Consider the following 27,201-nt stretch of genomic DNA (forward strand, 5'->3'; position numbering starts at 1 on the left):
TTTATTCATTTTTAGAGAGGGGGGAGAGAGAGAGAGAGAGAGAGAGAGGAGAGAGAGGAGAGAGAGACAGAGAGAAGGGGGGAGGAGCTGGAAGCATCAACTCCCATATGTGCCTTGACCAGGCAAGCCCAGGGTTTCGAACCGGCGACCTCAGCATTTCCAGGTCGACGCTTTATCCACTGCGCCACCACAGGTCAGGCTTGCCTCTTTCTTATAATGACCCTTGTGATTACATTGGGCACACCAGATAATCCAGGCTAATCTGCCCTTAAGAATTTTAAGATTCTTAATTTAATCATGTGGACTAATTCCCTTTTGGCACATGAGGTAACAGTCACAGATTCTGGAGATTAAGATGTAGATATCTTTAAGGTGTGTGTGTGGGGAGGCATTACTCACCTACTACAAAAGGAAATCACTTATACAGTTCTGCTACCTACCAGTTTCATTATAAACAGAACCTCATCTTCTACTTCAACAACTTTATGAAATATATGCCAGGGTTTGCTTCTAAAGTTGAAGAAATTGAACCTCAGCTCAATTTGGGAATCTGCCCAAGGTCAAATAGCTGGAATGCACACCCTGGTCCCTCATGGCCTTGCCTCCACTCATCTCTCCCAGGCTCCTCTGCTTCCTCTTTGTTGTCGGGGTCTGTCCCTCAGCTCCCTGGACATGCTTGAACTGCTTGTCATGCTCTCCTGATGACAAGGTAGTCACAGCTTAACCCTGGGGATTGCAAATCAAGCAAGCCAAGTGGCTGCCCCTCACAATCTACTTTTAGGTCTTTTCTTGCTCTCTATTCAACAAGCTTCCTCTTTTTTCCTTCCTTCCTTCCTTCCTTCCTTCCTTCCTTCCTTCCTTCCTTCCCTTCCCTTCCCTTCCTTCCTTCCCTCCCTCCCTCCCTCCCTCCCTCCCTCCCTCCCTCCCTCCCTCCCTTCCTTCCTTCCTTCCTTCCTTCCTTCCTTCCTCCCTCCCTCCCTCCCTCCCTTCCTTCCTTCCTTTTTCCTTCCTTCCTTCCTTTCTTCCTCCCTTCCTCCCTGCCTTCCTTTCCTTCCTTCCTCCCTTCCTTCCTTCCCTTCCCTTCATTTTCTTTCTTCCTTTTTCTTTTTCTTTTAAATTTATTGTCCTGGGTGCTAGAGCATAAGGGAAGATAGACCTAAGCTAAAAATGCTAAGACAGCTTAAGTGCCTTATCAGCCATATGGACTATAGCATATGAAGCCTGAGCAGGGAATTCCAGGACCTGGGAACCTCGTGTGGCTATCATCCACCCGGGATGAAATCTATGCTCCAGGGAAGAAGCAAAGGCTTCTTTTCTTTTCTGTTTCCTGAGGGACTAGGAATGATTCATCTTTGCATTCCCTGTGCCTTGCACATAGCTGTGCTTCATAAATATTTAAAAGTTGGAAACAGGGCCACCTGAAACTAATATAATATTCGTTTGCCAACTGTAATTGAAAAATAATTTAATAATGATAATAGTTTCAAAGATTGGGAAAAGGTTCCAGACAGGCATACCAAAAGGATCAAGCAGTGCTTGAAACCAACCAAGGGTTAAAAGTGACCCGGAAAGGCGCTTTCATTCCCTCTATTCTACCTAGCAGCTGATGACACACTGCACACCACCCGTTTTTATTGGGAGAAGCCACTGAGCGGCGCGCAGTTGCTTCAAACACGGAAGAGTGGGTGGAGTTTAGGTTCCTGAGGGATCCGCTAGGACCTGTCGGTGTTTTGGTTGAAAGAATCTGAGAGAAAGGATTTGAGAAGGGCTGATGGTGCTCCTGTTACCCCTCCTTATTGTATTTACGGTGAAGCACTGCGTCGCCCGTGAGTATCCCAAGTTCTCTTGGCTCCGAACTCCAAAGTTGAGGCAGCTTAGGGGGCACAGCTCGTCTTCCTAAAACTTGCGGTGAATTGTAGAAGAAGCCCGGAGGAAAAGCGCCTTTATTAAACCAGGACTCATAGGAGCGTACTAAACCCGGGACTTGTGGGAGTGGTGGACTAACGGAACAGTTTTCTAGTCACGTGTGTAGGATTTTGGTGTCGCCCTTCCTACAGAGTGGGAGCCATTCTGGTTTTTTGTTTTGTTTGTTTGTTTGTTTGTTTTTTTACAGAGGTAGAGATAGACAGGGACAGACAGACAGGAACGGAGAGAGATGAGAAGCATCAATCATCAGTTTCTTGTTGCGCGTTGCGACTTCTTAGTTGTTTCATTGATTGCTTTCTCACATGTGCCTTGACCATGGGCCTTCAGCAGACCGAGTAACCCCTTGCAGGAGCCAGCGACCTTGGGTCTAAGCTGGTGAGCTCTTTGCTCAAGCCAGATGAGCCCGCGCTCAAGCTGGCGACCTCGGGGTCTCAAACCTGGGTCCTTCCGCATCCCAGTCCCATGCTCTATCCACTGCGCCACCACTTGGTCAGGCATGGGAGCCATTCTGGAAAGACCCTCCTGGGAACTTCCTCACTTTCCTTCTGAGCATTGCGCCACCTCTTTTCTGCTCAGATCCTTTCTTTTGCTTCTGTTTCTCCTCTTTGCTAGTTTAGCGAGTCTCGTGATCATTATTCAGGTTTATTTATGTTTTTCTTCCTTGCCACACGCTCCACCTATAACAGAAGATTCCAGAAAAACAAAACCATGGCTCTAGACTTGGATAATGCGTATAAAGCAGGGGTAGTCAACCTTTTTATACCTACCGCCCACTTTTGTATCTCCGTTAGTAGTAAAATTTTCTAACTGCCCACCGGTTCCACAGTAATGGTGATTTATAAAGTAGGGAAGTTACTTTACTTTATAAAATGTATAAAGCAGAGTTACAGCAAGTTAAAGCATATAATAATTATTATTATACTTACCAACTACTTTATGTCAGATTTTTGCTAAGTTTGGCAGAATAAAGCTTTATAAAACAACTTACTATAGTTAAATCTATCTTTTTATTTATACTTTGGTTGCTCCACTACTACCCACCATGAAAGCTGGAACGCCCACTAGTGGGCGGTAGGGACCAGGTTGACTACCACTAGAAAACATTATCACCTGGGCAGAGGAGTTTTTTGTGCTTTAGGGGCCCATGTCACTGAGGAAGCAGATACCTACAGTTGCCCCAAATACAATACATTAGAAGGGCCATGAGCTGGAAGCACCAGGCTTCTCTGCTCTAAGCAACTTCTCTTCCAGCTAGGGCAGCGGTTCTCATCCTGTGGGTCGCAACCCACAGGATGAGAACCGCTGAGCTAGGGGCTGGCACTCCCTGGTGGGCAGACAGTGTCTGGACCTCTGTTTCAGTGACCACCTGAGGCGGTGACTCATGAGATGATGGGAAGGAGCTCTTTCAGATCACTTGTGTATTTGCACAAACGCTGGTTGATGGCTTACCGCATGCCAGGACGGGAACATGACTGAACAAGACAGACGTGGGTCCTTCTCCTACAGAAATTTAATCCAGAAAAATCTCACCCTTTAAATCAGAAATGGGAAAGATTGGGGTGAGGGTCAGCAGCAGATGATGGAAAGAGAAAGGGAGGAAAGGATGGTATTTCTAGAAGGTAAAAAGCTTATATATACTACCTTCATTTGATCCTTAAAGAGTTCTTCATTATGACCACAGTATCCCCTAAAGAATCTTTTATGTGATGGTCTCACTAATCTTGTGGCAGAAAACCCAGCCCAGAGAGGTTGTCTTAGCTCATATAATGAACAGTCTGAAATATATACAGGTCTCTTAAGGCCCACAGTCCAAGGCTTCTTGACACAGCGCTTCTGGATGTAGACACTTTGCATCCAGAAATGCGAAATAAAACCAGTCATCTATAAAGAGTAGGGAGGGTCACTTTGTGCTGGTTATTTTCCTTTTGACTTCTGGATGTCATCCTTCTCTGTCCTGTCGTGTGCCCTGGGGGATGACTTCCACAGACTTCATCACCCAGTCTCTCTTGCAGGCTGATTTCCAGCCAACAGAGACACTGGAAGGAGAGAGATCAGAGAGCAAGAAGGGAAGTGGGGTTGGGGTATTTTGTCTTCCCCTGTTTCTGTAGTGTCTCTGGTGGTAGCTGTGTTCCTCTGCAATGTAATTTTCCTGGAATAGCCCCTTCTTCACGTAGCTCCAGCTCCCACTGGGCTTTGGTAACACAATTTGCTCCTCTTATCTCTGCAGCCCTAGGGGGTGGTAACGGCTTCCCATCATTGCTAGCTCCTGGGCCTCAGTGTCCCTCAGTGTTTCCTTCCGCTTGCCCCCACCTCTACCAGGAGTCTCTTCTTTAAGTTCTCTTCAGGAGACTCATCTGGAGTAAAGGCTGTTTCCTGCCAGGACCCGATGGACTGAGAATTCTCGAGCACTGAGGGTTGCTGACAGGGAAGGGAGCCAGGGTTATTACAAGAGACTTGGTCTACTTAATATAGGTGCCCAATGCTGGCCCCATGTAGGACCTTCTAAACATGGGAAAGCAGGCAGTGTTTGGGGGCACAACTCCAGGAAGTGTCAAGATAATTCCACTGTCACTTCCGGTGTGTTGCTTTCATTGACTCCATAGCCTGCAGTAGACCGCTCCTTCCTGTGTATACCCATAGCTCCTGTTCACAGTTTTTAAATTTCCTTTTATAAAAATCTTTCCTTCAAGGCTCTCCTTAAAGCTAGGGAGAGCTCTTCAATTTTTCTCTCCTTTATTTCCTCAGCACTACCTAGTGACCTAGAGGCACTTAATAAACGCCTCCTGAGTGAATTTATGTTCAAAGGTAATGTCCCTAAGAAATTGAAGTTATCTGACTGTGTGAGCCATAGAGAACTTGGGCAGCAATACTGACTGCAAATTTGCCACTGTGGTTTACTGTACTTGCAGAGTTTGTATGAAAAAATAGTGTTTTATGCTTTACGACTCATCCTGTCCTTTATTTCAACCTGTGTGAGACTGTGACCTGGTGATATGGGTGGGTGCAGTTAGCCAAGGGCAGGCATAGGATCTCTCTTGCATAGCCATATGTGGTTTGTGAGTTTAATATTGAAATAACCAAGGTCAGTTTCTTGATATTATTCATAATTCCATGGATGTATGGATGTATGAATCTGATACATCTATTTGTTTCATGAATGATGGTATCCTTCATACATAAAAACTGATGTTGGATAAGCCCCTTAAATTGACAACTGAGCCAGTGTAAAAACACGGACTTACAGATTATCTGTTTAGCAATGACCTTGAGTGCAAACAGTTAACATGAGAAAATATGGGCAGACTTTATTAGACTTTAGTCTGTTTCCATAGAGCTGTTGCTAAGGTACATGCAGTAGAAATTCTTCCAAGACATCATTTTACTCCCCCAAGGTCCTCTTCTTCTTGGTTGACATGGAGTCTATCTAAACCTGAGAAATTCAAGTAATTCTTAGATTTTTCCCCCTGACTGGTTGGAATATCTATTTTCACTAAAATCCATTGACCTCAACCATCTCCTTACCCCAGAGGAGTGCCAAGAGCTGGAGGGAGGGCACCAAGTTTAAAGATCAGATGTGTGGCTCTTTAAACACTTGATCTATGAAACCCAAATTGAGACAGATGACAAAGGACATTCCTTCTGACATCCAAATTTATACTTATTATGGGAAACCTTTCAAGAATATACGTATCAGATCACATTTTGTTACAACCTCAGCGAATCATTTAAAAAGAAGAAAACTCACACAACTGGAATTCTTGTGGGAAATACGAGGCATATGGTGATTACTGTATACAGAGTACTGAGGAAAACAACCCACAGAGCTCATTCATTCACTTCTTCTCTGATGCTCTAGATCAGGGGTCCCCAAACTACAGCCGGTGGGCCACGTGCGGCCCCCTGAGGCCATTTATCCGGCCCCCGCCGCACTTCCGGAAGGGGCACCTCTTTCATTGGTGGTCAGTGAGAGGAGCCTAGTTCCCATGGAAATACTGGTCAGTTTGTTGATTTAAATTTACTTGTTCTTTATTTTAAATATTGTATTTGTTCCCATTTTGTTTTTTTACTTTAAAATAAGATATGTGCAGTGTGCATAGGGATTTGTTCATAGTTTTTTTTTTATAGTCCGGCCCTCCAATGGTCTGAGGGACAGTGCACTGGCTCCCTGTGTAAAAAGTTTGGGGACCCCTGCTCTAGATGGTCCCACAGTGGTGTCCTCACTGTTCCTCAAACACACCTCCTTGAGGAGTTGGGATGGGTCTTCCGTCTGGAAGGTTCTTCTCCCATGGCTCACTCCCTCACTTCATTCCCATCTCTGCTCAGAGAGGACTTTCTGATCCTAGTATCTAAAAGATCAGCCCTCTTCCCACTGTATCTTTTTCTCTGCTTTATTTTTCTTCACAATTTTCATCTCTGCCTTCTAGAAATTGGTCCAGAGGCTGGGACTTTGATGTGTTCGTTGCTGCATCCCTAGCACTAGGACTGTGCCCACTGGAAATTCAGAAAAGAATAAAACTTAGACAAAAGGGGACATTGGTGACCTCCAAAAGGGTAGCCTCAAAAAAGCAGCTAAAAACTCAAACTGTCACGTTCAGCACTTTCAGGCCCTCAGTAAGTTCCTGTAATTAGAAGAGTTCTTGCTGCCTGTAGAACCATCCACCTCTCTGTATGCTTTGAGAAGTGTCCAGGGGTCCTCTTAACTAAAAATACCACCATCCACTTCTCCCCTCATTCCTGTGATGCCTGAAATTCCAAAGAGTAGTTCCCAGAAGTCATAATCATTCTGACTGTATTAAAGCACCAGGCTACTTGGGAGGGCCAACAAATAATAGGGACTTTGTTGACCGGGTTAACCAATCAGGGCCCACAGCCACTTGTAGGAAGGTCTAGAGCCTGAGCCGCCACCCACTGAGGGAATCAGTGACAGTGGGTCATCCTTGACACAAGGGGGCAGGAGAGAGCAATGGTGATGTAGTGGGGAGCCTGAAACAGCCTGGGCTGGGGAAGTTGGGTGTCTAAGGCAGAGGGGCTTCCAGTCTGAGAGGTCAGAGAGTGACTCCTGGCTCCTCCACGTATGGATTCTAAGGATGATCTTGGGCAGTTTTCTTCTTCTCACTGCACCTATTGAAATGGGAATTTGAAAAACCTACCTCAAGGGTTGCTGTGAGGAGTACATGAAGTTCATGTTTATCAAGGGCTGCACTGGGTCCCTAGCCATGGTATGTGCTTAATAAATAAGTGCGGTTCTCATGGTTTTGGTTCAGGTGTTGCTGCCCTCTGTAGCTCATTGAGGGCCCAACTTTGTGGAAGGATTGTCACCTCCTCCTTGGAGCATTTCCAGATTGCTTCACATGAGAGCAGGCTCGGTGTTCACTGGTGGCACTTCCCCGTTTCTCTGTGTTTATTTATGTTAATGCTTTAGTTCTGTGATTCTGTAAGTTCCTGGAGGAAAGAACTGGTGTCTGATTTGTTTTGCTCCTCCTGACATTGCCTCACCCTTCCTTGTATGTGGTAGATACCCAGTAAGTAGAAATTGCTCACATGGGTGAATACCTGAAAACACCATCAATTATTTTACAACCAGTAATTCCCACAGCCTTTTGCCAAAAAGGCTTAATTTGTTCATGTGCAAGTTACAGGGAACATGACTGAGGACACTAAGGCACGCTGCATCCGGGCTGAGCACTGTTTGGTCATGTTGCTCGGGCTTTCCAGCAGTTCCCAGCAGAGCCCTTTGAGGAGTAGCTTGACTGGCTGGACAGAAGCCAAATTCTTTTTGTTTTTTTCTTTTCTTTTTTCTTATTCAGTGAGAGGAGGGGAGGCAGAGACAGACTTCTGCATGCACCCCAACGGACGGGGATCCACCTGGCAAGCCCCCTAGGGGGTGATGCTCTGCCCATCTGGGGTGTTGCTCCATTGCTCAGCAACCGAGCTCTTCTTAGCATCTGAGGTGGAGACCATGGAGCCATCTTCTTCCAATTGAGCCATAGCTGCAGGAGGGAGGGAGGGAGAGAGAGAGAGAGAGAGATATGAGAGTAGGGAGGGATAGAGAAGCAGATGGGCACTTCTCCTGTGTGCCCTGACTAGGAATTGAACCCAAGACTTCCACATGCCAGGCCAATGCTCTACCACTGAGCCAATTGGCCAGGGCCAGAAGACCAAATTCTATATTGTAGATTCCAGTTTACTAAGTGAGTTAACACTGATAGTCTGTTCATGGAAAGGAAGAGAGAAACCTAGTTTCATAACTAGTGGAACAAGAAGAAAGAATTGGAAGATTCTTAGATTGAATCATATGAAATTACCATTTTAGTAGATCAAAAATGATCAAATATAGGGATCTTTTTAAGTGATTCAACCTTCATAGTTATACCAGAAATCTGATCATCCAGGTAATATATCCATTGGATACTAGTTATCACAAGGTCTAACGTACCCTGAGAGAAAGGGGACTGTAGGCTTTCCCCTGCCTCCTCTATTTATCATCTGTCCACCAACCTCCCATCACAGCTGAGGTTGCATTTTGGAAGCCCAGCTAAGGAGCAAACCTCGTACCTGTGGACACACCAGATGGGTAACTGGGTCCATGGCAAAGGAAGGGGAGAGGGCTGTGATGTCCTGGAGAGGGGCCAGGCGCAGCTGCCAGAGGTGGGGACAGGCAGATGACCGACAGATGGAGACCAGCCTTGAGGGGCAGAGCAGCCTTTGAAGTCAGGGCTGGCAGGCGGAACACTGCTCTGACACCAGGAATTAGACTGAGTCTGAGGTTGGAGGGAAGGACACACCGGATTCGGACAATATTGTCAACAGATCCTGTTTCTCTCTGCTCACCTCTTCTAAACTCTAGATAATGCTGTTTTTTATGAAGTGATATTTTTTAAATAAAAAAGCGAAATTACAAGAATTGTATGTACTGTGTGTGACAATGATATCAGTGATCCTCATTTAGAAAAAATTCTCTCGTTGAGCAGTAATGCCCCTAGATGTTAATACCTTTTTATCTCCACTTGTTGGCATCTACTGGGCGCGCAGTCCCCAGATGTCATAAAAGGAATCCCAGATTCCAAGGGAAGTTCTATACTAGCCCAACTTAGCTCCATAACACCATCTCTCTTCAAATTCCTTCTTCCTTCTCCTCTTCCATTCTGTGCCACGAATTTTATTTCTGTCAGGTGTTTTCTTTTGAATAACGGTGGAAGCAATTCCTACTGATTTCTTCCCCCCTCAGTGCCTCAGCTACCACCACAGGCCTTCTTGCTGTTCTTGGGACATGCCAGGCAGCTCCTTTCCTCAGACCTTTGCACAGTTCCCGCAGCCTGGACTGCTGTCCCCAGATATCTGTCTGGCTCCCCTCACTCCCTGCTCCCTGCAGAGACACCTTTCTTCTTTTTCTTTTAGAGGGAGAGACAGACAGGAAAGGAGAGAGACGAAAAGCATCAACTCATAGTTGTGGCACCTTAGTTGTTCATTGATCACTTCTCATACATGCCTTGTCTAGGGGCTCCAGCCAAGCCAGTGACCCCTTGTTCAAGCCAGTGACCTTGGAATCATGTCTATGATCCCACACTCTGCGACCCTGCACTCAAGTTGGTGAGTGTGTGCTCAAGCCGGCGACCTTAGGGTTTTGAACCTGGGACCTCAGCATCCCAGGTGGCTGCTCTATCCACTGCACCACCACCAGTTAAGGCAGTGACACCTTCTTGAGGAGGCCTTCCCTAACCATTGCTGTTTAAAATTATATTGCTTAGTTCTCCTTGCAGCTCTATTTTTCTCTATTGTACTCTTTAAAAGACATGTTATATTTATATATTTCATTTATTTTGTTTTGTCTGTCTGCCTTCCTTTTCCCCATTAGGGTGTCAGCTCCATAAGGGCAGACACTTGTATCTGTTTTGTCTATTGGTGCTCAGGGCCTAGCCCAGAGCCTGGAACAGACAAGGCGCTCACATGTTTGTTAAATACACATACGGATATCAGGAAGGTGTGAGAACTAATAATGTTCGACACTTGTTCTTCCCTTTGTCTCCATCTTTAAACAGTTACAGGTCTGCAGAGCCACAAGACCTTTCCAGATGTGGAGAAATAGAACTGTTTCAAAGTCAGTTACAGTGCTCGCTTCGGCAGCACATATACAAAGTCAGTTACAGCCTGACCTGTGGTGGTGCAGTGGATAAAGCATTGACCTGGAATGCTGAGGTCACCGGTTCAAAAACCCTGGGCTTGCCTGGGCTTGTCAAGGCACATATGGGAGTTGATGCTTCTTGCTCCTCCCCCTTTCTCTCTCTCTCTCTCTCTCTCTCACTCTTACTCTCCTCTCTAAAATGAATAAATAAATAAATAAATAAATAAAAGATTTTCTCTAAAAAAAATCAGTTTCAAAGTCAGGCATGTATACCTCTCTTAGACTCTAGAATGCATGTAAATTAGATTTCTGCTCTGCTCCCCATTCACTAGCCTGCCCTTTAAGAAAACTATGTTTTAGCCCTGTCCAGATAGCTTACTTAATTGGTTAGAGTTGTCCCCATACACAAAAGTTTTGGGTTCAATCCCTGGTCAGGGTACAATACAGGAACAGATCGATGTTTCTGTCTGTCTGTCTCCCTTCTTCTCTCTCTAAAATCAATAAATAACATTTTTTGAAAAGAAAAATATGTTTTAAAGTGTAAGTTCCAGGTTAAAATGGATCCATATTTATTTCCGCATATTTCATTATTTCAGAACAGAGAAAATGTCTTGCCAACAACTTAGTTCACAAATACTTATAAAGCTTCTACCATGTGCCAAGCCTTGCAGGAAATCCAAAGGAAAAAGGCTAAGTCCCAGTTCTTAAGCGACTTAGGATCGAGCAGTGGGTAGAAGGTAAGCAAAGAAAATAAAGTAGAAAGCAGAATACAGTAATATTGGTTTTGGGTAATCTGTACTTCTGCTTCAATCCCTGCTCTTGTCAAAAGAACCAACACCTTTATGATGAGCTGCCCAACTCAGAGGCTCCCACTGTGTTGCCTGTCACTCTTGCCCCCAACACCTACAAGAAGGGAAAGGGGGAGGTAAAGGGTCAAAGCAATGCAGAGAGGCCTCGGGGGCCTTAATGCTCCCACCAGGCCTGGAGAAGACCAGCCTCCATCTTGCTCAGAGCTGCAGCTGACAGGATAGCACCTCTGGGAAGGGCTCAGGGACTGGGGTGCCCACTGTCCACCCTGCCAAGGCTGTGTATCGAAGTGGAAGCATAAAATGTATTTAACAGTTTGTTGGCTTGATTTTTTCCTAAGTATTTGAATGTCGCCTATGTGCACCTCCTTTGTCCTCTTCTTTATTTATTTATTTATTTATTTATTATTATTTTTTTTACAGAGGCAGAGATAGGGACAGACAGACAGGAATGGAGAGAGATGAGAAGCATCGATCATCAGTTTCTCGTTGCGCGTTGCGACTTCTTAGTTGTTCATTGATTGCTTTCTCACATGTGCCTTGACCACGGGCCTTCAGCAGACCGAGTAACCCCCTGCTGGAGCTAGCGACCTTGGGTCTAAGCTGGTGAGCTCTTTGCTCAAGCCAGATGAGCCCGTGCTCAAGCTGGCGACCTCGGGGTCTCGAACCTGGGTCCTTCCGCATCCCAGTCCGATGCTCTATCCACTGTGCCACCACCTGGTCAGGCTCCTTTGTCCTCTTGACTTGGCTGTACAAATGTCAGAGCTATCCCTGAGCGTGTCTTTGGAGGTAGGCTTTGAGGATCGGGAAGGTTTTAGAAGGATCAGATGGCAGGAGGCACAAGCTGAGCTGGGCATTTTTGGAGAGCACTGAGCAGGTAGGAGAGAAAGGCACGGAGCGGGCACGTCCTCTCCCTGCTGGCTCCTTGGCACGGCCGGGAGGGCCTTGCCCTTCTCAGCCTTGCTCTGCTTACCTGTCAGGCATTATCTGTCCCAGTCTCCTCTGTGGTACTCAGAGTGCTTCAGCCTCCCGAGGCCATTGGTTCCCAGCATGCCCTGCTCCCCTGCCTCCTGCTCTAAGACCTGTCTCTGGACCGCGTTCCCGAGGTCCACACCCTGCACTCACACCATTGTAGCGCCCATCACACCACTTTGAAGCTGCCTCATCTGTCTCTGCCAGACTGTGAGCTTTTTGAATGAGCTGTGGAGCTCAGTGTGGAAGTGGCTGAGAGTGCTAAACAGTTTTGTTTTATTTTTGCTTACTTTTGACCCTTCATGATTATCACAATTCTTATAGTGATAGTTGGCCAGACGAAAAAGTGGAGAAAGCATAGGGAAATGGTTGACAAGTGGTTTGGTATAATAGGAAAAGAATTGTGCTTTTAAAAAATGTATGTGGAGCCTGACCTGTGGTGGCGCAGTGGATAAAGCATCAACCTGGAAATGCTGAGGTCGCCGGTTCGAAACCCTGGGCTTGCCTGGTCAAGGCACATATGGGAGTTGATGCTTCCAGCTCCTCCCCCTTCTCTCTCTCTGTCTCTCCTCTCTAAAATGAATAAATAAAAAAAAAAAAATGTATGTGGATTCTCGCTCTGACTGACATGGGTGTGTGTGTGTGTGTGTGTGTGTGTGTGCCCACACACACACACGCACACACAGGACTCTATTGTGGACCCTCATTTATCTACCCATTGGTAGTCCTCATTGGTAAAACAGAAGGATGAGTTATTAGTGTTTTTATTTTTTACTTTTTTGTAAGAGAAAGAGATAAGAGACACACAGACAGATAGACAGACAGGAAGGGAGAGAGATGAGAAGCATCAACTTGTAGTTGCAGCATTTTAGTTGTTCACTGATTGCTTTCTCATATGTGCCTTAACCAGGGGGGTTTTAAGCCAAGCCAGTGACCCCTATGTCTATGATCCCACACTCACACCAGTTACCCTGCACTCAAGCTGGTGAGCCTACGCTCAAGCCGAACAGGCAGTGACCTCGGGGTCTCGACCTTGGACCTCAGCATCCCAGGTCAGTGCTCTATCCATTGCATCACCACTGGTTAGGCAGGTTATCAGTGTTTTTAAACCTGGGACCAATAGGTGGGCCTGGGCCCTTTCCCTGCAAACCAGAACAGCACTCCCTACCTCACATGGAAATTGAGATTACCTGTAGAACTTCAACCTGAGGTTTCCGAACCTGATTTAAAAAGGCTCCACGTCTTGGACTATCGCTCTCATCTCCTTTCCAGTGCTGATTCCCGGGGTTCTGATTCCGTAAGAGGAGGCGGCAGCTGGTCCCGGAGGAATGGGCACAGCTGAAGATGGAGCGCTGACGTGGGGGTTCAGTGGACTGCAGGGTACGGACCTGCGTGGTCGGTGACTCTAAATATCTTCCTTCTCTGTCTCCCTCCCAGGGACTCACTCTCTGAGATATTTCCGCCTGGGCGTTTCCGATCCCAGCCATAAGATCCCTGAGTTTATTTCAGTGGGATACGTGGACTCGCATCCCATCACCACATACGACAGTGTCTCTCGGCTGAAGGAGCCTCGGGCACCATGGATGGCAGAGCACCTCGCTCCCGATCACTGGGAGAGGTACACCCAGCTGCTGAGGGGCTGGCAGCAGGCGTTCAAGGTGGAGCTGAAGAACCTGCTGAGTCACTACAACCACTCAGGTGGTGCGTGCAGCCGATCACGTCCCCTCGCTGGTCCCCACCCCTGCCGAGAGGTCCCCAGGCTGACAGCACGTGTGAGCTTTTGCTATGAGTTTTTTCCAAGTTTGCCCTCTCTGTGGCTTTGGCAAAGCCTGGACCGTTTGATTGATGGGGTCCAGTGCCTGCCATCTGCCCTGTGCATCTTTCAAATTGTCTGCTGTCCCTAGGAGCCCTTTGTCCTTTGCTGCCATATTCCTGTCCCACTATCATTCATGCCTGTATCTTCCCCTTTCCCATCTAAAGGTCACTATTCTGTGTCTCATTTCTTGGGGGCCAGGCTTAGTGAGTTGCTCACATAGGCATCGTGACTTACGACAGTCACTTTTCCAGGGGTATTTCTGGCTCCTGCATATCTCTCCCTCTCCCACTGCACTGTAAGGTTTATCAGTCCATCATTCCCATGATGGAATAACTTTCCAAGGCAGGAATCATCCTGTTCCCTCAGCACACAGTAGGTTCGCCACAAATACCTGTTAAGAGATGGGATTATGTCACAGCGACCTCGCAGAGACAGGGATGCCATGGTGGGCCTGTAGGGTGCTGTGTCCTGGGGTGGAGGAGGATGCAGTGACGCCAGCTGGGCACCCCTAGGGACACACCTTTCTGGCCTGTCTGTGTTCCAGGGTCCCACACGTACCAGAGGATGATTGGCTGTGAGCTGCAGGAGGATGGGAGCACCTCGGGATTCCTGCAGTATGCATACGATGGGCAGGATTTCCTCATCTTCAATAAAGACACGCTCACCTGGATGGCTGTGGATAACGTGGCTCACATCACCAAGCGGGCGTGGGAGGCCAATCGGCATGAGTTGCAGTATCAGAAAAATTGGCTGGAAGAAGAATGTATCGCCTGGTTAAAGAGATTCCTGGATTATGGGAAAGACACTCTCCTAAGGACAGGTGAAAAGAAGGGAGAATACCTTGTCCCCACACCCTGGGACCCTTGGTTTTCTACAGAACTTCCTCTAATCTAGGTTATAGTCACCCTATTCCAAAATCTGTCTTTTTAGTCGGACTTTCATGATCTGTAACACCCTGTGCAAACTTCCCCTAGTTACTGCTTATCAGCATCTTGACAAGTTCAGCAGCTGCACTAGAGAGAGTGCAGTCCCTCCAGGGACACCTTCTTTTGAGGGGATCCAGTAAGACAAAGTCTTCCGTCTCCTGCCAGTGACAAGTTGGGAACTACCTTGGGCAGGGGAGCAATCCTTACAAGTTGTTTAGTAACTAAGGGCCCTCATAACCTAGTACGAGTGAAAGCCTCGGCTCACAGAGACAGAGTCTTTGCTTTACTGAAGGGTTTATGATGAGATTTCCTTCATTGCAAAGCTCCTCTTATGCAGTAACGATAGGATTTAATCAGTCAGCTTTTAGTTAATACAGAACTTTTCACTTATAATCTTATTCAAAATGTATTTTGCCTGTATCACGCTATAGGAAACTTCTAGACACAATGTGCCTTTTCCTGCAGGAATCATCTCTAATGGGGGACTTTCCAGAGCTGGGGGGGGAGGTGGGGCTTGGGAGGCAGCCGGCCCCCGTTAGGAATTTGGACTATCTTTCCAGGAGGCTCGGCTGCAGGGGCAGATAACTCCAATGTGAGCTTAACTCTCTCGCTCCCTGGCTGAACCATATGAGTCTCCACTTCCTCACCTCGATGAGTGGTACCGGCTTTGCTGCAATCAAAGATCCCCCCAGTGTCCTGGCCTGCTGTTCTCGGTGAACCCAGCGCCAGCAGAAGGCAGACAGAGTTTAATTGGGATTGGAGGGCTGATACTCTGGAAAAGCAGGGGGACGCCTGGGCACGGAGGGTGTGTGGGAAGCCTAACTTCCGTGTGTCTGCTCCCCCTCCAAGCCTACTCTCTCCACCATGAGTGCCCTGATGGGGTCTCAGCCCGTTGGTCAAAACCACCGCCTAGAAGAGCATCTGTGATCATTTCTTACAGGCACTGTCAAAAAGCTGAGTCTCTCTCGGTAGCATTTTATTTTCTCTTTAATGTTGAAAACCCTTTTTCTCCTACTAAACTGCACACCATAGGACAGAAAAGGAAGGCGTGGTTGGGAGAAGGGTCCTCCCAGTATCGCGGCGGCAGGTAGCGTGGTGGGATGAGGAAGAGAGTCTCAGCAAAGAGCAGGAAGCAGGCCCTCTAGGGGTGGCGTTGGATGTGACCCAGTGTCAGCAGGACACACTAAAGACAGCACCGTGTGGAAAATAAGCAGAATGGTCAAGGGGGAGCAAGTGGACAATTCTTTGTCGTCCCTGCTGGAGTCCCTCTGGAATGTGAATTTCTGTAGGCCCTGTGAGGGTACAAGGTGACCTGTGATGTATGTCTGTGTCTGATGGCGGTCTCCGTCTTAGCTCGTTCGGGCTGCTATAACTAAATGCCACAGCCTGGGCAACTCACAAACAACAGCACTTCATCTCCCACAGTTCTGGAGGCTGGACGTCTGGGATCAGGGCACCCGCATGATCAGCCGAGGGCCTTGTTCCAGGTAGCAGACTACTGATGTCTTGCTGTGTCCTCACCTGGTGGAGGGGACTGGGGATTTCTCTGGAGCCTCTTTTACATAAGACACTAATCCCATTTTTGAGGGCTTTATCCTCATGACTTCAGCTCCCCCCCCCCAAAGGCCCCTCCTCCTAATACCATCATCTTGGGGGGTTAGGATTTCAACGTATGAGTCAGGAATGAGGCACAACCATTCAGACCACAGCAATCACCAAAGTATTCAATACTAACTTGAGGACACAAGGCAATTCAGGACCAAAGTGAGCTGAGGCGGCTGTGATGTCTTTGCACTAGCACAGAATTGAGGAAAGGGAGTGCTGAGCTCTAATCTCCAAACTTCTGCCGAATTACGTATCACAAATAGTCACATATAAATTCTGTAGCTCAGTTACCTGGCTCTACTCCACATTCATTATTCCTGAGCACACTACCCTAGCAAGGAGTATACAATAAATAGGCTTCTTGTCAACCAACCAGGGTCATCCTTGGTTTTAGGTGTTTCCTGCAATGAAGGGAATTAATTGGGTAATCCAGTCGCCAAGTTCTAATACTGTATACACTCAGTGCTTAAGATATTTCTACTTAACTTCACCTTCTTCTTCCTAGAGCCCCCACTCGTCAGAGTAAGTCGCCAAGAAATTTTCCCAGGAATTACAACTCTTTTCTGCAGAGCTCATGGCTTTTACCCCCCAGAAATTTCCATTATCTGGATGAAAAATGGGGAAGAAATGATCCAAGAAATGGATTATGGAGACATTCTTCCCAGTGGGGATGGGACCTACCAGACATGGGTGTCGGTGGAGCTGGATCCTCAGAGCAGTGACCTTTACTCCTGTCACGTGGAGCATGTTGACGTCCAAATGGTTCTCCAGGTCCCTCGGGGTAAGGACAGGGTGTGGCTGTCCGGGAAGCGAGCCAAGGAAGGGGGTGAGAGCCGGCGTGGATCACTGCGGGCTCTATGACGGCTCTTTGAAATCAGAGCTTCTCTCACTCTTTGGTCTCAGGGTTTCTTTATCCTCTTACAAATTATTGAGGACCCCAAAGAGCTTTTGTTTACGTGGGTGATTTCTATTGCTGCTTACTCTATTAGAAATTAAGAATTTTAAGAATGTAAACTGAAGAAAACACGAGCACATGTTTCATTAGCTATCAGAGCAGTGGCGTCATCACAGGGGATGTAGCCTCTAGAAGCCCCACTGTGTGCACGTGAGGAGAGGGAAATCATGACTTTGACCTGCCTCCTGGACTCTCCGAAAGGGTCTGTGAGAACTACTGTCCCCTCTTTAAAGATCGTTGCCCTGCGTGGAGCCATGATGTGAGAAGCCCCAGTAAGAAAAATGACGTTGGGCTTTCTGATCAGTACAGAGACAAGAGTCCCCAAAAGTTAACGTGGAAGGGGAGGAAGACTTGTGGATTTTTCCTCATGTGCTTGCTTTCAGAATCGGAAATTCTCTCTGTGGTGATGAAAACTGTCTCTGGGTCCGTGGTCCTTGCCGTCGCTCTGGCTGGAATTGGCCTCCTGGTCTGGAGAAGGAGACACAGAGGTGAGAGGCACCTGCAGCAGCCCTCGGGGGCTGGATGCTATCACCCCAGCCTGCTCTCCACTTAGAAATGAGCTGGCCCTCACTTTGTGGTCACAGAAGGACCTGGACCCTCCCACAAAATGAGGAACATACACTATGGCCAATGCTTGTGAGGCGAGTGGCTTGTTCCATAGGTGATGGCTGACCTCAACCAAGTAGTAGTACAGCTGTCCAGGTGAACTGTCCTCCCAGAACCTGGGTCAGAGAAGATAGAATGGTCTGATTTTTTCCTAAATTATATCCTTATTATTAATTACTATTAACTTTTTGTTTTGTCCTACTGATGTCTTTGTTTCAAGACATCAGTAAGTTTTCCTATTTGACATTTTCTGACACAATTATATGAAAGTTCTTTCCCATCTAAACTCATCTTTCAGCATGTGAAATGTTGAAGAGTAGAGACCTTTGGAAAATGAGACTCAGGGGAAGGAAAAGGGGGAGGAGAAATGGGGGGATATAGGTGCTTAATACTTTGGGAAAACAGTTCATTCATTATATATATATATAGACATATATATAATTCATATTTATATATATATATTAAATACGTACTATGTTCCAGGCACAGTACTGGATGCTGGGATATAGCTATGCAAAAGACAGACATGGTCCCTGCTGTCTTGTAAAGTCATCTCCCCCCAACCCTGACCCCTGGCTTTAGTAGACTCTCAAATTGATCACAGCATAATATTGATGAGATCTGGGTTATGGGTTTGAACCCAGAATGGGCCAGGGTTTGGTATGGTTTCATAACCACAGACTTCAACCCCAATTCAAGTGATATGCTGTAATGCATGTTATTAGATCAAAGTAAGGCAACCCCTTTACTAGAAAATCAACTCTGAGAGTTATTGTGTCATTCTGATATTTTCTTTATAAAGTGCAGCAGTAAGCCCAATCCAATAAATGAGAGCTGCTAAAGAAAATTAAAAAAAAAATTTTTTTATAATAACACACCTGTCTCAAGAATAACACACACTGTGAGTTCTTGCTTTTTATCATGTAGAATTTGTGAATTTGAGTTAAACTTTGTCAAGCACTAAGAGAATCTTGACAAAGCTGGCTAAAAATGTCAATGTCAGCTTCTCAGATTTTGCTGAACATTGCCCTTTTTTTTTTTGCACTATAAGGAAAAAAATGCACCTATCTGACTAAAATGTCTTTCTTTCAGAAAATAATGAAGTCATCTACCTTCCTGCACCAGATCAATGATTGGGGATAGCTCTTGGACAGTTGTCTTTCTCCTGGGACCCGTGGTCTCTTCTGTCCCTATGGATTCATGTTCAGCACTCAAAACTCTTGACTATACCCACAACAGACATGGATATTACAGGGTTGAGCATTTATGGCAGAAAGACAGGAGCCACAAAGTTTTCTTTGTTCTTTGGCTCCAAAAAGACTGTCAGCTTTCAAGCTCTTTTGATAGACTTCTTTATCAAAATCACATTTGGCTCTAAATACAGCTTATCTCACGATACAGCACAACCCCACGTACCATCTGTTACCGAAGATTGCCAAGTATATTAGGGAATCTTGGAGCTGGAAGGAATCTTCCATTCGAGGGCCGGAAATGTCTTCCCTTTGACTTACGCATCCAGCCTCCACTTTGAATACTACCAGTGAGGGGAACCTCGCTACATTATGAAGTGGCCTTTCTCTTCCTTCCTGAGAATATATTATGCAAGAGCTTTGAATTGCGGGTGCCATGACTGTGACCCAACAGCCAGGGTTGGACCACCCTATGAGAACCACCAGTGAGTTGCTACCATGGCCAGTGAATAACCGGATCGTTTTACATGTTTTTGGCCTGAGAGAAAGCCGGAGTGTCCTATTCTTATAGCAGCTCTGCCTGGTAGCTTGGAATCTTGGAAATATGCCTGGCCAGACCTCTGGAAGTGATCTTATTGTTTCTCTCTTTCTCTCTCTCTCTTTTTTATTAAAGATTTTATTTATTCATTTTTAGAGAGAGAAGAGAGAGAGAGAAGGGGGAGGAGCAGGAAGCATCAACTCCCATATGTGCCTTGACCAGGCAAGCCCAGGATTTTGAACCAGCAACCAGCGTTCCAGGTCGACGCTTTCATCCATTGAGCCACCACAGGTCAGGCTCTTTTTTCTGTCTCCTGAGGTAGAGTAAGAACAATAATTATCAGACATTTACCACCTTCAGTGGAACTACAAAGACCTAGACCGAAGTGCAGTCTTTTAATATGAAAATGATAGTATATTGATCAGAATAGGCTTCAATTCTGATTCCTGTCCTTTCTCTTTGGGCTTATCGTAGATGGGCCTGACCCACCTGTCCACACGTGTTTATCCGCCATGCTTACGCCCCATCCCCCAGGAGTACAGGAAAGCCCAACTGTGAGAACTAACACCCCTCCGAACTGCCTTTCTGTACCCCTGAAATCTTCACTATCATTTACCTCTTGTTTGCCTGTCATCTCTGATTCTCAGTAAGAAGGTCACATTTGACCAGAGGGGAAATATTGATGTTTTTCAGTAAGTTAAATCAGAGTTCAGACCCTAGGACCCTGGATTCTCCTGGACTTAAGATTTCTAGAAACACTCAGACCATGGGGAGCCTGTATTGTGCCTCCAGGGAAACACAAGCTTTCACTGTGGCCTCCTTCCCCAACAAGTTTTCTCCTCACTTCCCCACAGTTGCCTTGGCTGAGTAGAAAGAATACCCAATATGGCCACTTACAGGAGTAAGTGAAGATAAACACCATCGATGCCATTTAATGTATCTTTGTTGTAAATCTTGTTGATTACAACTGATCACTCTGCTCATTCTATTTCTGGCTTGTGAACCAGCTGAGCAGGGCCACAGCTAACCCATAGGGGACATTTGTTCAAATTAGAGAACTGTCCCCTTCCTCTACTCGGACCCTGACCCGGGCTGAGTGATATGGCTTAGTCAGCAAATCAGACAATGGATTTCTACCCTGCTTGTCCCCTTGATGTGCAGGGCACCCATTACAAGGCATCTGTGGTCGTACCATTAGAAAATAGAAGAAAATTGGCCATAGACTAGGATGAATAAATTGATTTGGAGGGATGCCTGACCTGTGGTGGTGCAGTGGATAAAGCCTTGACCTGGAATGCTGAGGTCACCGGTTTGAAACCCTGGGCTTGCCTGGTCAAGGCACATATGGGAGTGGATGCTTCCTGCTCCTCCCCACCTTCTCTCTCTCTCTCTCTTCTCTGAAATGAATAAATAAAATAAAAATAATTTTAAAAAATTGATTTGGAGGGAAGGGTGGGAGTGGAAAAAAACAGGTTGATTCTTTCAAAACAGTAGCATTAGCAGCCCTGTTTGTATATCCAAACAGCTAAAATTATGCGAAAGGTTTTACATAATCCTATCATGGAGTTTATTTATGGCGATCTATTTTTAAATTTTTGTCATATTACACAGTCTGTTTGCACCATGCCTTGTATGTAGTAGGAACCCAGTAAATACTTCTTGAATGAACCAGTACAGTATTTTAATTAGCTAGTCCTTGTGTACCGGTGCAAAGGAACAGTGTCATCTTACCACTGAAATCATAGAGGGGAAATAATTCCACTCACTATCACATGACATTCCAGAGCCCAGGATGAAGGCCCCAAGGACCAGTCTGAATTCTTCAAAGGTTTCTACAGCATAAGTTATTTCATACTTGATCTTGTCATTTTCTTGTCTGTGAAATTAGGGATTCCAAACATTCTAACCACTCTCCTCCTCCCACACACACACATACTGGGGGTAAGGACAGAATTCAGAGGGTCTCAGTCGAGGCACGATTTTTCTTAAAGGCTATGAGAAAAGGCACAGTATAGGAGCAATCATCCTGGGGACCCAAATATTCTGACCACCTGATAGCTATCTTTTTATTGCTGAGGCCTGGAGAGCTGTTATATAATCTGAATGTGTTTTCCTATCATCATCTGGGTCTTTCGTTCCTGGAAGTTTTTGAAACACAGACTTCATCAGTTCTTATTAATGACCTAGGGAGTTTGTGAGACTGCTCCTTCTAAGGACCGATTACATATGCTTTTTCCTCTCTACCTTCCTCCCTGAACTTGGTGTGAGCTGAGCCGGTCAGGCAGGAGCTTCTCCATGTGTCCCTTGGCAGGGGGTGGGTGTGGAGGAGTGTTTGGGACCAGAAAGTCCTGAGCTGGGCTGGTTGGAGCTGGAGGTTGGAGCGAGAGACTGAGGGGCAGGCGGCTGGCCCGGAGCCCTGGCAGGCGGAGGCTGGTCTGGGGCAAGTGCCGTGGCTGCAGCCGGGCTTCTCATGAAGCAGAGCAGGGCCGGAGGGTGGGAACAATTGAGAAGAAAACCCGCTTCTGAGAAAACAGCTTCTCAAATGGAAACTGAATTCAGGGAACTGGAGGCTGCAGACCAAAATGGGGAGCCACCAGAATGGAAAAGGAAGTGAAACCAAGAGAGAAGTGCGACATGCAACCTCAAGCTGAGAGTCCGCTTTTCTCTCTCTGAGGCGAGGCGGTGTGGCAGTGTGGGCCCATGGCATGGCAGTGGGGTGGTGTGGCGGAGTGGAGGTGTGGGCCCACGGCATGGCAGTGGGGCGGTGTGGAGGTGTGGGCCCACGGCATGGCAGTGGGGTGGTGTGGAGGTGTGGGCCCACGGCATGGCAGTGGGGTGGTGTGGCGGAGTGGAGGTGTGGGCCCACGGCATGGCAGTGGGGTGGTGTGGCGGAGTGGAGGTGTGGGCCCACGGCATGGCAGTGGGGTGGTGTGGCGGTGTGGAGGTGTGGGCCCACGGCATGGCATTGGGGTGGTGTGGAGGTGTGGGCCCATGGCATGGCAGTGGGGCGGTGTCGGCCCACAGCGATCCTATTCCCTGAACTGAGTAACAGCTCTGCATTCTTTTCAGCAACAGGACAGCAGCCTGGAGAGAGAATGCTGGGCACCTCAAGAAGACACAGACTCTAAAAGGTGACGATTCTGATTCTGAGGCCACGTGGAGGGCTGGGAAGAATGGAAAGGACAACATCTGCAGTCTCATCAGCTGCTGAGTGCAACCCCTTGTTGCGCTTTGAAAGATCTGAAAGCCCATGCTCTCTTACTCACACAGCGGCTCCAAGTACATAGTCTGCGCGTGAGACTCAACAGGAAGTGGCTCGCCAGATGTAACCCCTGAGGCTGAGAATCTGGGCCGCTCTCCGCCTTACTTCTTAGAGACTGAATCAGTCATTGATCCCTGAGGATCAAAGAGGCTTGAAGACGAAAAGCAAGCTGCTCTAACCCAGTTTAGGCCTTTGCAACTGAAATTAAGATCGAGTTTCAGAGATTTGTAAATTTGCCCAGCTTTGTTGACTTGAAATCAGTCTACATGATGATGTGTTTATAGGCCCAGAGATGGACATTTCAAGGACTGTCCTTTGCCACAAGGAATTCATACTGTCTCTGTGTGTCACTGTGTACACTGTATTTTCATTAATGCCACAGAGTGTATTTACTGATGATTGACCATAGATATTGATATTCAAATTAGAGTCTTACGGCCTTCCTTAGCTCATCCACCATTCATAGAATGTAAGTTCCATGAGTCCTGGGACCCCAGTGCATGGCACATGGGAGCCACTTAATACAGATGCATATCAGCCAAATGCAGTTTAGCAGTGCCCACTATGAGCCAGACTATGGGCACTAGAGCCCAATAGGGATCTTTTGAATAGTATCAATTGCAGAAATGGCCCAGATATATACTTATAAGCAAATCAAGCACATATATCATAGAAAAGGATTTTAAGAAAGATAACCTGGAATGTAATTCTATGAACTAGACCCTGGGTTTTGTGTTAATAGAATAATTACAACTCTGACAGTGACCATTGGTGGTAATGCTGAAAAACACTGGCTGGATAAAACTGCAGAGTGAAATGGGAGGGCCTGCATATAAATACTTCGTTAATGAAAGGGACGATGGGCAGAGAGGACCGCGGTTGAGTGCTGCCTCCCTCTCAGCAGCAGCTGGCTGGGCTTCTAGGACCAGCAAGCAGTTGTGATGGTGACATCCAGGAACTCAAGGGTGTGCAGCGAGTCAGAGTGCATTTTAATCCTCTGTTTCCTTCTGCCTTCCCCGGATGGCCGATCCTCAGAATTAACTCCCTCTTTAAACTTGTAAATGCTTTTTGGCTCTGCTGTTCAGCTGACATTTGGCCGCTCTGTGTTGGTGTTTATCTGTTTCTACCCAGCTTATCTCTCCGGCTAGACCATAAACTCCTTGAGGACACAGTTTAAATTCCATCTCCTTTGCTTGATATCAGGTGATCTTAAGTTACTGAACTTCTGAGCTTCAGTTTTATAAAATCAGATGTGTAACTACCTGTCTCCTAGCGTTGGTTAGTATAGAAAGTAAATGGGGGGGGGGTGTGAAGGTAGATTGTACAGGGGGTGGCACATGCCATGTCTCTCGTCCTCTCAGTGTTCTCCAGGCTGTTACTCCCTATGTCCCACACAATCATAGTTAGCATTTTTTTAGTGTTTACTTCAAACCGGGCATTTTATGTGTGTTATCGCTAGTCCTCATAACACTTTGCCAGCAGATATTATTAGCTTCATTTTGCTGAAGTTCAGGTGAGTTATGTTCCTTGACAGGGTCACAGTTAATAGGTGGCAGAGGCATGATTCAAACCTGAGTCCTTCTCCATATACTCTTTCCAGTACGCCACCCTGTCTGCACACAGTAGGTACTCAGCTGATGCTCTGGGTATGACCTGCTCAAAACTATGCTCTGTAGTGAACCTCCTTCCTTGGGAACAAAGGAATAAAAACTTCACAGTGAATCAGAAAATCAATGAAGTCCCTTATAAATTCATAGAAGTCTGAGTCTTTGCTCTCAGCCTTTGAGAATCTGACTTAAATGCTGAATAAGGCCTAGAGGGTTGAATGAACCCATAGGGAGTTGTCACACATTTCATGGAAATGTCAAGAAAGGCCGTGGATAAGATTCATTACTTGGCAATTCTTTGCAGATGGGAATAGCAGATGCCCAAAGGGAAAATTCAAAGCACTTCACCTTGCAAACAAACTCAACCAGGGTAGATCCACTGGTACATAGAATTTTAGAGCTGGTGGGTTGTTTAGGGGTCATATAGTTAAATTCTCTCATTTTACAGATGAAAGAAAAAAATTGAGGCTTGGAGAGAGTAAAATGGTTTGCCAAAAGAAACTCTGAAACCAATTATAAATGTCATGTCTTTACAAAAATATGATCAGCATCACCAGTCATTAGGGAAATGCCAATTAAGACCACAGTGAGATATCACTCTACACCTGTAACAACAACTCAAAAAGTAGCGACGACACTAAACTGACAAGGATGTGGAGAAATGAGATCACTTATCCGTTGTTGGTGGGAACAGAGAATGGTACAGGCATCCCAGAAACAGGCTATTTATCTAAACACTAAATATATACTTACCCAGCATTACACCCCAGAGGTAAATGAAAAGTTCTGTCTGCGTTAAAACCTGTGCAAAATTGTTCAGAGTAGCTTTATGTGTAATAGCTCGAAACCGGAAATAACCAAAAGATACCTCTGTAGATGAATGGCTAAACAAGGCTGCATCCATGCTATGGAATACTACTCAGCAATAAAAAAAAGGGTACACTATTTCTAGATGCAACAATTTAAATAGATCTCAAGGGCATTACACTGAGTGAAAAGGGAAAAAAAAAAGCCAATCAGAAAAGGTCACATAGTGTATAATTCCATTTCTGTAATATTTTCAAAATGACAAAATAGAGATGGAAAACTGATTAGTGTTTGCCAGGGTTAGGGGCAGTGGGGGAGGGGCGGGTATGACTGTAAAGGGTGGCATGAGGGTGTTGGGAGTCCTGTGTCTTGATTACAGTGGCGGTCACACAAATCCTCATGATAAAATAACAGAGACCTATGCACACGTATTGTATTGGTATCAGTTTCTTGATTTCATTACTGTATCATAATTTTAAGATGTAACCATGGAGGGAACTTGGCAAAGGGTCCATGGCACCTCTCTGTACTAGCTTTATGCTCTCCTATGACTCTGTAATTATTTCACAATACAATTTTTTAAAACTTGAAGGACAATGCAACAACTCATTTCTGTTATGGTAACTTGTCATCATCTGGTTTACATGAAACTAGTTTCATGTAGAAATTTGCCAAATAATAAAAGTGGCTGATAGTTGAGCTTTTTAAAGTAATCTGTGCCTATGTCCCCAAAACTCTTTCTTAGAAAAATCCCATTTAATTTGCAGTCAGTAGAATGCAAATTGAGATACTTAAAGGGACCCATTAACAGTAGAATCATCTGAAAAGGCTGTGTTATTAGAATTTGGTCATAATGTTATAGCATTAAAAGTAATTTATTTAGGGAGTATTGGGAGCATTTCCACTGTTCTAAAACCCCATTGAAGAGAAGGCACGAGGTATTTGGTCCCTCAATCTAGCTGCCGTCTTTCATAACTTGAAGGTGCCCCTGCCTAAGGTTAGCGTCATCTACCTGTGTGACTGAAAATTGTTATTGCTTGATGGTGGCAGCTCAGGGTGATCTGAACTTTAAGCCTCCCATTGCATAGGCAGGGGGGCTATGACTGGAGAATGACTGCCCTTGAACCATCCTGATGGTTGGTCCTTGAGCTGGTTCCTTTGCAGCAGCTGTTTTCTAGCTGTGCACAGCTGCACCTTGAGTCTGTAAGTAAACCACCCATTTTCTGGGGCCCCCAGTGACCCAGGAGTATGACTCATGCTTCCCCTTGTGCCTGTACTTGTCAACCTAATGAATGAACTTCCGTTCATATATGTTTCCTCAGGGTTAGTTCCTCGTGGAATTTATGCCTGCTTGGCATTTACTTATAAATATAACCCTGGGTGGTTTTGTCCATAACAGCTATTCCAAACATTCCTCATCCCCTCCAGCCCCATTTGCCTCCAACCTCACAATGAAAGCGGAGGTTCTTAGAAGTTCCTTAGCCCCCCACCTACAAAGGAACCTGCGATCCATCCCATTACCTTTCTTGCCTCCTTCTCAGTAGAGATGTTCTGCTTTTGCTCTGGGCTGGTTCCACCCTTTCCTGACTCCCCCAAGACCTTTTCCCCCACCAGTTACCCCTCTCCCTGCTGTAGCTTCAACTTCATAGACTCGTGTAGGTAGGTATCTATAGAAAAGGGCAGAGACTTCACAGCCAGCCAGACAAGGGTTTGAGTCCCACCTTCTCCATTTATTAGCTGTGGGATCTTAAGAACCCTTTTTTTAAAAAATTGCAGTAAAATACACATAACAAATTCACCATCTTAACCATTTAGAAGTATAAAGTTCAGTAGTGTCAGATATATTCACGCTGTCGTTCAGCCAATCTCCAGAGCAGGTTTTACCTTCCCAGACTGCAACTCTGCATTCATCAACCACCACAGTATTCCCCCTCCCAGCCCTGACGGCCACCGTTCTGTTCTCCGTTTCTGTGAGTTTGACTACCTCAAGTCCCTCCTGTGAGTAGCTCACACAGTGTTTGTCTTTGTGACTGGCTCATTTCACTTAGATAATGCCCTCAAGC

The 27,201-nt window shown here is 46.1% G+C and overlaps 1 protein-coding gene across 7 annotated transcripts; it reads left to right on the forward strand.

The window, feature by feature from the left end:
- The first annotated feature begins 1,691 nt into the window (after positions 1–1,691).
- Positions 1,692–25,830, forward strand: LOC136325999 (major histocompatibility complex class I-related gene protein). Of its 7 annotated transcripts, none has more exons than XR_010729362.1 (8): positions 1,692–1,826; positions 13,264–13,527; positions 14,187–14,462; positions 16,679–16,954; positions 17,512–17,616; positions 18,827–19,507; positions 19,619–19,753; positions 22,532–25,830. XR_010729362.1 is itself a non-coding variant. In XM_066261285.1 (6 exons), exons 1-6 carry the CDS (start codon positions 1,772–1,774, stop codon positions 18,865–18,867), a joined length of 1,017 nt encoding a protein of 338 aa, XP_066117382.1. In that variant the 5' UTR covers positions 1,692–1,771; the 3' UTR covers positions 18,868–21,130. The 7 variants fall into 7 exon arrangements, 1 of the variants encoding a protein (XP_066117382.1); XR_010729364.1 differs by having other exon boundaries at positions 18,827–19,409; XR_010729366.1 differs by adding an exon at positions 10,645–10,785 and having other exon boundaries at positions 1,703–1,826; positions 13,264–13,598; positions 18,827–19,753.
- Positions 25,831–27,201: the final 1,371 nt, after the last annotated feature.

This window comes from Saccopteryx bilineata, chromosome 2, assembly GCF_036850765.1.
Source record: "Saccopteryx bilineata isolate mSacBil1 chromosome 2, mSacBil1_pri_phased_curated, whole genome shotgun sequence".
NCBI classification, from domain to species: Eukaryota; Metazoa; Chordata; class Mammalia; order Chiroptera; family Emballonuridae; genus Saccopteryx; species Saccopteryx bilineata.